Source organism: Quercus suber, unplaced genomic scaffold (genome assembly GCF_002906115.3).
Source record: "Quercus suber isolate HL8 unplaced genomic scaffold, Cork oak 2.0 scaffold_219, whole genome shotgun sequence".
NCBI lineage: Eukaryota > Viridiplantae > Streptophyta > Magnoliopsida > Fagales > Fagaceae > Quercus > Quercus suber.
Window position 1 is genome coordinate 289,861 of NW_027069677.1, and position 13,965 is coordinate 303,825.

Below are 13,965 nucleotides of genomic sequence, written 5' to 3' on the forward strand. Positions count from 1 at the left end.
GACTTATTAAAAAAGCTGAAAATAATGGTGACATAAGAGGAGTATCTATTTGTAGAAATGACCCATGAGTTTCCCATTTATTTTTTGCAGATGACAATGTACTCTTTTGTCGGGCTAAGGTGGAGGAATACCAGAAAGTCCTTGATTTACTCTCAGTCTACGAAAGAGGTTAAGGGCAGAAAATAAATAGAGATAAAACAAACATTTTCTTCAATTCCAACTCTCAACAACACATGCAAACCCAGATTCAATAACTTCTAGGAATTCCAACTGTTTGCTAGTATGAAAAATATTTGGGATTGCCAACATTGGTGGGGCATGCCAAAAAGCAAAGCTTTCTCTATATTAAAGAAAGAGCATGGAGAAAATTACAGGGATGGAAGGAGAAATTATTCTTACAAGCAGGTAGAGAGGTGTTAATTAAAGTAGTCATTCTGGCTATTCCTACCTATACTATGAGTTGCTTCAAACTCCCTAAAGGCTTGATAAAGGAGTTGGAAACTCTCACTAGGAAATTTTGGTGGGGGTATAGCGAGGAGAATAAAAAAGTGCACTGAGTGAAGTGGGAAAAGTTGTGTTTTAAAGACATTGAAAAATTCAATGACTCTTTGTTGGCAAAGCAAGTGTGGCGCATGCTTAATAATCCGGATTCTCAATGCCATAGAGTTTTTAAAGCACATTTTTTTTCTAGATTGTTCAATCCTTGAAGCTAAAGATTCCGCCCTAGGGTCTTATGCATGGAAGAGCATTTTAGGTGCTAGAGATGTGACTCGGAAAGGGATGGTTTGGAGGATTGGGAATGGACATTTTGTTAGGATAATGGAGGACAAGTGGTTGCCAGTCCAAGCCAACAAATTAGTCATCTCGCCTCTTCCCACTATAGCTCCAGGGACCAAAGTGAGCTCCCTCATCAATTCTGCCCTGGGAGTGTGGAACTTTAATATGGTAAACTAGCTTTTCCTACCCCATGAAGCTTTAGCCATTTGCGGCATGCTCCTAAGCAATAGGCTACCTTTTGACCAAATCATATAGGGGATCACTCCATCTGGTATGTTTACAACCAAGAGTGCCTATAAGCTTCATGTTTCATGTAATATTACTAACAGTGTAGGTACCTCATCACCAGAGCTTCAAAGGCAGTTCTGGAGACCATTGTGGTAGCTTAGAGTGCCAAACAAAATCAAGCACTTCGCCTAGCGTGCTTGCAACGATTTGGAGATACCTTACACGTTCTATGGTTATGCACGAAGCTGGACTCGATCTAGAGTTCATTATCCTGGTTCCTTCACTTTGCCAATGCCCATCTGCCAAGTTTCCAAGATCTCCTTGACAGATTCATGCAATGCAAGGATGACTACAGGTTCGAGATCTTCATCATCATTGCCTGGATGTTGTGGAACCATCGCAATGCCTTGCGACTCAACTTATTAGTCCAGGCCCTCAATAGAATCTACTCTCTGGCTGGAAGTTACTTGTAGTAGTTCCTTGAGTCCCTAAACCCGACACCAACTGCCACTGTTACTTCTCTATCTCAGCAATGGTGCCCATCTGACGCTTAAAAGTTTAAAGCCAATTTTGACGTTGCGGTATTCAAATCTTGCAACCGAGCAGTCCTAGGAGTCATCATTTAAGACTAGCGCGGAGAGGCTATCGGCGCACTATCCATGCCAGTTCCCTTAGCTCAGATGGTGGTTGAGTTGGAAGCCCTTACTTGTTGACAAGCTGTGCAGTTTGTAGTGAAACTAGGTCTTCAAGAAGTTACCTTTGAAGGCAATTCAACTCAGGTGATCCACGCCATCTCACAATACAACTCTGAGCACTCAGCTTATGGCCACATTGTTGAGGATATTCGCTCCCAAGCTGCTACTCTTCAATCTTCAAACTTTATCTTAATACTAGACACTGAAATATTGTTGTAGATGCGCTAGTGAAAAAAACCAAGAACTATAGGGAGCCACAGGTCTAGTTAGAAAACCTTTTTGCGGACATTGTCCCTCTTGTATTTTTTGGCATTCATTGATGTTTGTTTCATTTGAATAAAAGCCGAGGCTACTGATAGTCTGGTTTCTCAAAAAAAGAAAAAAAAAAACTTAAGTCTATGAGTTTGGGTAACTATATAATATTAATAATTTATTTTTGTCATTTTTATTCAACATGAGACATTATTTACACATATATATCCAACAAATTATTTTTTTGATCAATTATAGGAATACACCCTATCCCACAATATATCGATGTGTGCAACTATGAATTGTAGATACTCTTTTCCTTACAAGAACTTAGTGTGGGTTTGGATCTGCGTTTCCAAACCCACGTTTGCGTTTCTTTCATTAAGTCTGCGTTTTCCCCTTTTTTTTTTTTTTTGCTTCAACCGTAGTTGTTGACCAAGTTAGCAATGAACAGTGCACCTGTGCACTGTTTATGGATCCCACAAACTTCACTTTTCAACAACTTTTTCATTAAAAATGGGTCTCATGGTACTATTCACACATTCAAAAATTATTTTACTACTGTGTTTTCAGTTTTCAATTTCAGTAAAATAAGTTCTATCTAAACGAATCTCAGTACTTTTGATTGAACATTAGCAGCCAGAAAAGCTAACAAGTTGTGAGTTTATATTTTATCGTTGAAATTTCTAAAGAAAATACAGGGGTAAAAAAAAGGGAACAAAAAACTTCAAAATTTTCTAAACTGGCGCAACCCATGCGCCTAAGTGAATGATAGGACAAATAATTATTCCTCAAAAAAAAAAAAAAAAAAAGAAGACAGAAAAAGAAAAATCCTTCAAATTCCAGAAAACTCGCGGATTTATAATACTGCAATATAGTTTATAAACGTCAAAGTCAAACCGAATCAAATGGGCCCCACCCTAATCCCACAACGTCTATTCCTTCTATAATCCCATCAAACGGCCAAGATAAACCCCACGCTAACACCTTTATTCAAATATACAGAAATGCCACTGTGCCCATAAGCCCCCTACCTCCTCCTAACAGAACCCCCCTCACCTTACATCACCACCATTGCAGAACCTTCATTTCTCTCTGTCTCCCTGTCACTGTGACGGCGTTAGGGTTTTCCTAAAGCCTAGTAAACATGGCCACGTCATCTTCGGCCTTGCTCAGAGCTCCGCGGTTGCGATTCTCGTCGTCGTCGACGCTCTCTAGGCTTTCGACGACGACGTCGTTTTCAGCCTCGTCGTCGCAAGCGTACGCGTCGTTTGCGAATCAGAAGCAGAGATTCTTATCGACGAAGGCTTTTCGGTCACTGAGGTGGTCGGCAACGACGCGGTGGAGCCACGGCGTGAATTGGCTGGGATGCGGTTCTTCCGTTAGCCTCCGAGCCCAGGCCCGAACCGCCGCTCCGGTTCTCGACCGAAATCTCTCGACTTCCGGTACTCTCTTTTTTTTACCTGCTTCTGAATGTATATGTATATGCATGTATGTATGTGTATGTGTATGTGTATGTGTATGTGTATGTGTATGTATAAGTACGTGTTTGTTTACGTGGCGTTTTGGGATTTTAAGCTAAAGCAAACAAACATGCCTTTATTATATAAAAGTCATTGTTCGTGAAAGTATTTTAATCGCTTTCTGGATAAGTGCGAATAAAATAATGTTCGGCCAAATTGTTAAATTGTTTTTAGTTTTTTATGTATGTATGTGTGTCAGTGTTTGTGGGTTATGAGGAAATAGTTAAGGTAGCGTTTGGTATGTGGTAATTCTACTGGGGCTGGAGAATTGAGAACTTTGGCATTCTTAAAAAATTGCATGACACTATTACAGTGTATTGTTCTTAACAAAAAAAAAAAATTGTTTGGTATTATGCTAAAATTTTGTCTAATTAGAGAAAGCATATTTCTGTTGTTGTTACATACTAATTTATTGTGAAAACATTACTCAATTAATAATTTTTAAAAAATAAGAACCATAACACAAATATAAAATATTTTTTTGTTTCAAACATATTTGTCTCCATTTCCATAAAAAAAATAGGCAACAAAATTAAAAACTCTCATTCTCAACAGCAATAGAAAGAAAATCCCAATACAAGTCCCAAATGCATCCACAGCCCAACACGCACGCTCAACAAAAAAAAAAAAAAAAAAAAACCCTCCTTTTCCTCCAAACCATAACAATCAATCCTATTCATCCATAACTTTTACAATTGCCAAGAGCCAAGGCCTTGTATTCTCTGAGCCCTGAAAAATTCTAAATATAGTTATTATACATGTAGAACTTAAAAAATCATATGCATGTAATTTATTGAAATATACATATATATAATCAAGTCTTTTTGACATGAGTTGCATGAAGAAATTAGTAAAGTGTTTTTGGCATGAGTTGCATGAAGAAATTAGTTATTATTCATGGTTTACAGCACTTGCCTTGCTCTCACTCTAAAGGCGAGTGCCTCAGTGAAGGTGGCTCACCTTAGAGGCGCCTCGCATCGGCCAGGTGCCTAGCTCACCTTTGACTTCCTTGACCAGCATGAATAACACATTAGAAATAGAAATTTACAAAAACTCAATCGAGGAAATCACAAATAAAGCATTCAATATTGAATTCATGATGAATGTACAAAAGCCAGCATTGGTGAAGAAAATTAAAGAATTTGATTGTGAAATTGTAACAGCAAAGCAAATTAACTCTGGGAAAACCACCTCTCCGTCTATACTCACGATCTCAAATCCCACTAACACCACTACCAGACAATCCCTAAGCCCCAATCACCACCTCAGCCTTCCACGCCTTCCTAAACCACCTGACCAACTTACTCTGCACTAAAAATTGCAAAATGCACTTCCTTTTATTGAAATATGAGAAATGCATTTCTAAGAGAGATGCCAAACACTACCTAAATAGTTAAGTAAGTGCTTGTTTTGTGTATGAGTATGTTTGGTACGTGTGAGTATGTTTGGAACAGATTCTTGAGGCCAAAAATCCTAGTTTTAAACTAGAAAATTATTTTTAGAAGTTTGGAATGTAAGGCTAAAAAATGGGTTTTTTTGGCATGTTTTAAATGAAAAGGTGCGGAGGTATTTTATTTTATTTTATTTTCAAAAGACTGAATTTGTATTCATTTGGTAAATTTGTTTGATGCCTGTAATTGAGGGTTTCTACTATGAATTTAGAATGTCCGGGTAGACTTTTTCAGTGAATCATTTTCTTTTCCATTCTATCTATTCAGCAACTGAACATGCTTTCAAGAAAATATTGACCAGTCTTCCCAAGCCTGGAGGTGGCGAGTTCGGGAAATTCTATAGTTTGCCGGCTCTGAATGATCCCAGAATTGGTATGTACATTAAATTTACTGAGATAAACTATACTGTTTTTCTTTTGTTTGTATTCTTCTAGCTTAGCATTCTTTAATTTTATTCTAGATTCTATTAGTAAACCACCTTTTTTTTCCCTAAACATCCTGTTTATTGTCCTATCTGGCATCAAGTATATTAATGGAGAGAAACAGGTTTATGTGATTTCCTGGATAAAAGTGTTATCCTTCTATGAATCATATTCACTCCATTTTTAAAGGGGTTTATTATTTTGCCTCCTGCTAATATCAAATTCAGTATTTGTTTTACTTATAATAATAAATAAAAAATCAGTATTTGTTTAAGTTGTTGTTGTTTCTACAGTTTTTTGATAAAGTCATATTTGACCTTTTGGAGAATTTCAGACAGGCTGCCATACTCTATAAGGATTCTTTTGGAATCTGCCATACGTAATTGTGACAACTTCCAAGTTACCATTGATGATGTTGAAAAGATTATTGATTGGGAGAATACATCTCCAAAGCAAGTTGAAATTCCCTTCAAGCCTGCTCGTGTTCTCTTGCAGGTTCATAGAATGATTTTCGTGATTGTGTTAGCTTGAATTATTTACTTTAGTCCACTTTGTAAGGGTTGTGTTGTGTTTACCAGGACTTTACTGGAGTACCAGCAGTGGTTGACCTTGCTTGCATGCGGGATGCCATGAAGAAGCTTGGTGCGGATCCTAACAAGATCAATCCATTGGTTTGTGAATCTCCATTTTTTCCATATAAATTTTATTGCATAGTTGGATACCAATTAGTTTTACCTACAAGGTTCTGAGTCCATCTATGTGTCAATTATAGTCTTTATTCCAACATCAGATGGAATAAAATTCCTGTAATGGAAGTGTTTAGCTTTCAGATGAAAGTAGCTGTTGTTCTTGATCAATGGTAATTCTCGTTTTTATTCTCAGTTCTAAATGATGATATTTAAAACTGCCTCAGATGTTGATGATTTTATGGCTTGTGTCCTTGACGTTACATTACAATGAAAATTAATATGATTGTTGATGGTCAATGAAAATGCATTGTATAATTCTAGTACATTTAAATAAATTTTCTTGTGCATTATGGCTTGTCCATTCATATGACTCGTGGGGATTTCATTTTAACATCATATATTTGCATCCAGGTTCCAGTAGACCTTGTTGTTGATCATTCTGTTCAAGTTGATGTGGCTAGATCCGAAAATGCAGTACAGGCTAATATGGAACATGAGTTTCGGAGGAATAAGGAGAGATTTGCTTTTCTTAAGTGGGGATCATCTGCTTTCCATAACATGCTTGTCGTTCCTCCTGGTTCAGGAATTGTTCACCAGGTAAGGAATTTGACATTGTATATTCACATAAAGAAATCCTACTTTTACTGCTTGGCAAGTGTTCAGTGTGGTGCTGTTACTGATAGGCTCAAGGCGCTAGGTTGCAACTTTCATGAAATATGCACCATATTCTTTGAGTGCAAAACATGTGGTGCACCACCATTGCTTGTCTTTGAGCCATTGTAGATGGGCCTTGCTTGCTTCAAACGAGTCACTTTGTTAATTGAAATTGACATATTTGGAACTATGTTTTTCTGATCAATTGTAGGTTAACCTGGAATACCTTGGAAGGGTTGTTTTTAACACTGATGGCACTCTCTACCCTGATAGTGTGGTGGGTACTGATTCCCACACAACTATGATTGATGGGTTGGGAGTTGCAGGCTGGGGAGTTGGAGGAATAGAAGCTGAGGCAACAATGCTTGGGCAGGTAAAGTGTCCTGAGTTTGGAAGGGAGTTTCTTTTAACTTGAATCAAAAGTGTTGTTCAATCTAGTAAATCTACTTCATAGTTGGGACATTGCATTGGTGAAGAAGATTAATCTGTTCACTATACTTGTAAAAAACCCCTCATTTAGGTTTATCTGTTAAAATACACAACCTTCTCCCATGGTCACAACTGTCTTTGAATTAGCACTCACCAACAGGCATTTGCTACCATTCTTTGGAAATGTGCATAAAGCATAATTGATTTTGTGTCTTCCTTCAACTTTGTATATTGCACATTTGACAGCCAATGAGCATGGTGTTGCCTGGTGTTGTTGGATTCAAGTTGTCGGGAAAACTGCATAATGGTGTTACCGCGACTGACTTAGTTTTAACTGTGACCCAAATGTTGAGGAAGCATGGTGTTGTTGGCAAGTTTGTTGAGTTTTATGGTAAGCTGATAATTTTGGGGATGTGAAAGGTAGAAATTTCAGTTGTTAGTCTCCTTATCTGTAGGAATTAAAATTTCCAGTCAAAAGACCTTATTTTATTCTGTATATAGCTCTAACTCATTTTCATATGCATACAGGTGAGGGTATGGGTGAATTATCACTGGCTGATAGGGCCACTATTGCTAACATGTCTCCCGAATATGGGGCAACCATGGGCTTTTTCCCTGTAGATCATGTGACATTGCAATACCTTAAATTAACTGGAAGAAGTGATAAGACAGTGAGATCTTCCTCCTTCTTCCCCTGATTTGAGTGATGTTGTATTAAAGATATTGGTGCTTAAGTGAAGTTATATCATGTGGTGTGACCATTATTTTGCTTATATAGGTGTCAATGATAGAAACATATTTGCGTGCAAACAAAATGTTTGTTGACTATAATGAGGTATGGCCTTCTATTTCTTGTCATCTTCATTAATAGATATTGAATTTAAGATGGAAGTCTTAGATCCGAGGTTAACAAGACAATTTTTGGTGATCCAGCCTCAACAAGAAAGAGTGTACACATCTTATCTACAATTGGACTTGGCAGATGTTGAACCGTGTGTTTCAGGACCAAAGCGGTATGCCTTATGTCACCTTCCCTCCACACCCCCCCCCCCCCACCCCCCCCCCCCTTTTATTTGCATCTTTTGAGTTCATTATTAATCCATGATTTATTATTTGTGAACAGGCCTCATGACCGGGTCTCATTGAAAGAGATGAAGTCTGACTGGCATGCATGTCTTGATAACCAAGTTGGATTTAAGGTAGGTTGCAATTAGACCTGATCATGTTCAAAACCTGGCTGGGCCTGGTTTATTGGTTTTATGCATATGAGATTGAAAAATATGCTCAGCCTGGCCCAGCTCGTAAGCCAATTCTTATTTTTAAAGATGCATTTTGTAAGTGGGCTTGTCCCTGTTGTCTGTTGAGAGTGTTCTCGGGCTGGCAGGGCTTGTGAGCACCTAGCCTTAGTCCAGCCCAAAATCTTATCAGGACTGTTTTTTAAGCCTGTTCTAGTTCGTAGGTTCTAAAATGTGAGCCCATGCGCACCTGGCAGATGAGCTCTACTAAGCCACGCAGGCTGCCCATTGCATGATCAGGTCTAGTTTCAATTGCATGCAGTTATCTGTTCCATGATTTTTTCGCATTCTAATAGGAGCAATTTTTAGATAATTGGAATTGCAGTTTAGTCATCAAACCTGAAATGAATAAATTATTAGACTTTTCTGATTTAAGGTTGTGAATGACATCTTGCTGGAAGTGGAACCAAAAATGCATTGCATAGATACCTAATTCCAAGTAGTGATGTGAGACATTCATTTTTATTTGGAGGGAGTGGGATTGATTTGTTTCTTGTGCCCGTATATGTGATAATTTGGTTTCTTGCAGGGCTTTGCTGTACCAAAGGAGGAAAAGGATAAGGTGGTAAAATTTTCATTCCATGGACAACCTGCTGAACTTAAGCATGGTAGTGTGGTCATTGCAGCTATTACAAGTTGTACAAACACATCAAACCCTAGTGTCATGCTTGGCGCTGGTCTTGTTGCAAAGAAAGCCTGTGAACTAGGTTTGCAGGTCAGTTTGGCTTCTGAGATTCACTTTCTATTCTATGTATGGTAGGTATAATTATATTTTTGTAACATGTAATTATGACATTTATGAACCAGGTTAAACCATGGATTAAAACAAGTCTTGCTCCTGGTTCTGGAGTTGTTACTAAATATCTGCTCAAGAGGTATGCCGTCAATGTCCAGTTCTTCTATTGATTGCCTGATTGCCAAACTAAACTCAATTATTCTTTTGGGTGCCTGATATCTTCAATGAAGAAATACTTTTTCCGGTGTGTCTGTAGTGGTCTGCAAAAGTACTTAAATGAGCAAGGCTTTCATATTGTTGGCTATGGCTGTACAACATGTATTGGGAATTCTGGGGAACTTGATGAATCAGTCTCTTCTGCAATTTCAGATAATGGTATTTACCTTGAACTATGTTTTCTTTTCTTTTTTCAGTAAGAATATATGAAAATTTTATATTTGTTTTGTGTCAAGAATATAGCTATTAAACCATATGGATTGGAAGCTCTGTGAGTATGTGCGTATAAATTCTGCAGAATTCTCAATAAAATTTCATTAGATATATTTCAGTTAAAACACTAGTTGTGTAGGAGGTCGGGCTCCCTCGAAGAAGTCCTCATTCTCTATTTCTTCTTCTCTCTAAATATTTCTTTTTTCACTCAAAATATCTTGTACATGTATCACTACTGCATAATAATGCCTGTTCTCGTAACCTGTGACCAATGTTCCTATTGGCCTTTTTCTGGATCTTACATGAATTTTGCTTCTCTTTTTCTTTGTTCTATCTTAAGTGTCAATCTGGGATTTTGCAATTTTGATGTCTCCCTTAGAAGTTTTAATTTTTTCATTTTACTTTCGGGTCCTTGTACTTTTAGGTTTTCAATCTACTTCATATTTCTCTTCTCTATAATCCTCTTCATTTATACTTGCAGACGTTATTGCGGCTGCTGTTCTGTCTGGAAACAGAAACTTTGAAGGCCGTGTGCATGCATTAACGAGAGCTAACTATCTTGCTTCACCTCCTTTGGTTGTTGCCTATGCACTTGCTGGCACGGTATGTGCATAACTTTGTGGTAAAAGACTTTTTTCCCATCCATGTTTTGGAGTCCCCTTTGAATGCAATTGAGATATCTTGCACGTGATAGACAACTTTACTAGTAGGGCCTCTTTATGAATATGAAGTCAAGCTACACAGCTTAATAATTTGAACATAAAGTGACTATGTTGTCATTCTTCAAATTATGCATAAAAATGTTTCCCAGATGAATCATGGCCTCAGTACCATGCAGTGATTTGTAAACATATCTGATGCCACTATACACTTATTTCAAGACTAGAGTTGGATGGTACTCCATCTTGCTTATGTCTCCATGTTCAAATTTGGTATAATATTATATACTAAGCTTAGCAATATTCAGACTTGTGGAAAAATGGGACATTTATAATACTAAGAACCTTATTTTTCCAAACAATGGAAACAGAAAGGTATGCATATAATTCAGAATCCCTACTCCTGACAGATAAACTCTTTTCAAGATTGCATGCTTTTCTGATATTATTTCTAAACCAGTTCTCTTCCAGCACATCCCTTTCTTCCCTCTCCCCCTTCTGTCTCTCCTCTCCAACGCTCATAAACACCGGCCAAATCCACACCCACCATACCTGAAAAGATTACTTTTTTTTTTTTTTCCTTCTATAGGTGCTAAATCTCAATCATTACAACCTTTTGATGATTTCAGGTTGACATTGACTTTGACAAAGAGCCAATTGGGACAGGGAAGGATGGGAAGAGCGTATACTTCAAAGACCTCTGGCCCAGTAATGAAGAAATTGCAGAGGTAGATGACTTTAGTTTTGATATTTGTGATAGAAACTATTTGTGGTCAAATGAATAAAAAAATTGAGTCCCAATGAATGTTGAATGTTATTCGTTTTTAGGTAGTCCAAACTAGTGTGTTGCCTGATATGTTCAAGAGCACTTATGAGGCTATCACAAAGGGGAACCCCATGTGGAATCAGCTTTCGGTCCCCTCTTCAACTCTTTACTCTTGGGATCCAAATTCAACCTACATTCATGAGCCACCATATTTTAATGACATGACTATGGACCCTCCCGGACCTCATGGAGTAAACGATGCCTTTTGCTTGCTCAAATTTGGTGACAGTATAACCACTGATCATATATCTCCAGCAGGGAGTATCCACAAGGATAGCCCTGCTGCAAAGTATCTACTTGAGCGTGGGGTTGATTACAAGGACTTCAATTCCTATGGAAGTCGTCGCGGCAATGATGAAGTCATGGCAAGGGGTACTTTTGCCAATATTCGTCTTGTCAACAAGCTCCTGAATGGAGAAGTGGGTCCCAAGACAATTCACATCCCAACAGGAGAGAAGCTTTATGTGTTTGATGCAGCAATGGTAAGTCCGAAGAAATCAATTTTTTTTTGCAGTTCATCCTTTATTCTATCAAATTTACTATTCCTGCTCATACACATTACACTTATATACTTGGATTTTCCTTTTTTTTGTGTCTGTTTGAGTGGTCATTGGCTTCAGAGAAGTTTTTTTGTTCTAACTTTTTTGATTTTCTTGATTTTTTACACTGAAATCCTAGATATGACCTACATCTTGTACACTACCTGTGTGCTAGATGATTTTTTATTCAAATAAAATTTATTACTTATCAAAAAAAAATACTGACCTCTGGTGAAAAAACTAAATTTTCTATATCTATGCTAGCAGGATTTGTTTGTCTCTGGTGGTGACATTGCTTAGCAGATTTAGAGCTTGTGCCTCATTCATTTACCACTAGGAAAAAAAAAATTGTGTTATTTTGAATTAACATGGAATTACACACAATGCATATTAAAACTCCAAAGTGAACGTTCAATTTTGGTCCTTTGGAAATCACATCACACGATCTAAGGAAAATTAGAATCTGAGATGTGATGTTCATTTATTCTGGATAAGCAAGAGTCACACATGAAATTTGCAAGTATGCAGTATGCTTATTTTCCCCTCTTTTGGGGATAGGTCTAGTACAGTGCACTTGCTATTAAAAGAGATTGTCCTTTGGAGCCATCAGTGGATTCTTCATTGTTTGTCATTTCAATGTTTCCTCTCCATTTCTCTCTCTCTCTCTTGCCTGGTAGTTTAATGCACACTCTGCAGGATTCAACTCTTGCCTGGTAGTTTAATGCACACTCTGCAGGATTCAATCCCGTTAATCTAATCCATATCCTTCCTAAGGGGGGCAGAGCCATTTAGGCTAAAGCCAATTGGCCTTTCCTCTCCATTTTATGTTGTTATGGTGAACATTAAGCGTGCAGGCCTGTGCAGAATATGTAGCTTGCTTTTTGACGCTATATTATCTTACACTTGTGTTCTATTTGCAGAAGTACAAGGCTGCTGGGCAGGACACAATTGTCTTAGCTGGAGCAGAGTATGGAAGTGGCAGTTCTCGAGATTGGGCTGCCAAGGGTCCAGCACTACTTGTGAGTGCAAATTTTATGTATTGCTTGCTATCTGCCTATGGTGCATGTCACTTTATTTGGTCTCTTATAAAGTCAATTTTCTTTTCTGTATTAGGGAGTGAAAGCTGTGATTGCAAAGAGCTATGAGAGAATCCATCGCAGCAATCTGGTTGGAATGGGAATTATTCCACTTTCTTTCAAGCCTGGTGAGGATGTAGAAACACTAGGATTGACAGGTCATGAGCGCTATACAATAGACCTTCCAAGCAAAATCAGTGAGATAAGGCCTGGCCAAGATGTTACTGTGACAACTAACACTGGCAAATCTTTCACGTGCACAGTCCGTTTTGACACAGAGGTACTTGCTCCAAACTCAGTTTGTATTATTGATTAGTCTTATATTCAGAAAGATGAATGGAGTTGTTGATGGAAGAATCATCTTTTTAGGGGGGTTATACTTGCTCACATCTGTTCAGTATTTGAATATGATACAATTTGCTTTTGCAGGTGGAGTTGGCATATTTTGATCATGGCGGCATTCTTCCATATGTCATCCGAAACCTGAGCAAAGAGTAAACAATTGAGCTTTGGCATTCACTGTTTCACACCTTCTAAGCTTCTTCCCTCGGGAATTTTTTTTAGGGGCAATCACATTTAGAGATGTCATGAATCATGGCCACAGCCTCTGAGTTCACCAGTTAGTTTGTCCCCTTTTCCATTTAGCTGGGATGGTGTTTGCAATTAAATTGTGAGGAAAGTCCATTGTTTTCTTCCCCTTTTTAAAGGTTCAGGGGAGTTTCACCTGCATTAAAGTTGTGTGATTTTTTTTTTTTTTGTTTGATTGGATTAAAGTTGTGTGATTGATTATGTGTTCTACTATATTAGTAATTATATATATATATATATATATTATATATGCATAAATATTTTTTTTCTGTGTGCATAAGTTGATTTTTATTTTTTGCCAATGTCATGAAAACAAGTCTCTACGGTGTAGTTCACACTCACATGGATTTGAATTTCTTATTAAGTTTTGAATCTTAAACGTCAATGTCCTGCGAATTTTGCATATGTAGGCCATGATTCCTGTTGATTCATACTTGTGGGTATGGATGTCCTAATGCGCAGTTATAGCATTTAACAAATTTTAGTCGATTAAAAAATTTGATAAAGATCCAGCATATAATAATTAATAAAATTGAAACAATTTTTTTTTTTTTTTAAATGCTTATAAGTTACAAGTTTGGATAGCTTATAATTTGTATTTGGTGCTCTCTATATAAATATGTTGTGGTGAACCGTGAACGATGCTCTGGAAATTTTATGTTCATACTATAAATCTTAGATAATAATCTACACAAAC

General features: G+C 37.5%; 1 protein-coding gene across 1 annotated transcript; it reads left to right on the forward strand.

Annotated features, from left to right (window-relative positions):
- The first annotated feature begins 2,919 nt into the window (after window positions 1–2,919).
- On the forward strand, window positions 2,920–13,537 carry LOC112000315 (aconitate hydratase, cytoplasmic). Its single transcript, XM_024032416.2, has 20 exons — window positions 2,920–3,397; window positions 5,194–5,298; window positions 5,683–5,843; window positions 5,927–6,019; window positions 6,449–6,634; window positions 6,903–7,064; window positions 7,367–7,511; window positions 7,649–7,791; window positions 7,899–7,955; window positions 8,054–8,133; window positions 8,244–8,319; window positions 8,945–9,130; window positions 9,223–9,290; window positions 9,408–9,526; window positions 10,062–10,183; window positions 10,869–10,967; window positions 11,068–11,547; window positions 12,525–12,623; window positions 12,718–12,960; window positions 13,110–13,537. The coding sequence occupies exons 1-20, from the start codon at window positions 3,100–3,102 to the stop codon at window positions 13,176–13,178; spliced, it is 2,991 nt and encodes a 996-aa protein (XP_023888184.1). The 5' UTR covers window positions 2,920–3,099; the 3' UTR covers window positions 13,179–13,537.
- The last annotated feature ends 428 nt before the right edge of the window (window positions 13,538–13,965 follow it).

Excerpts from the sequence above, each read along its gene's own strand:
- LOC112000315 (XM_024032416.2), top strand. The coding sequence starts at position 3,100 with ATGGCCACGTCATCTTCGGCCTTGCTCAGAGCTCCGCGGTTGCGATTC. Across the intron at positions 7,792-7,898 it reads CTGGAAGAAGTGATAAGACA|GTGTCAATGATAGAAACATA; the intron begins GTGAGATCTTCC and ends TTGCTTATATAG. Across the intron at positions 12,961-13,109 it reads CAGTCCGTTTTGACACAGAG|GTGGAGTTGGCATATTTTGA; the intron begins GTACTTGCTCCA and ends TTGCTTTTGCAG.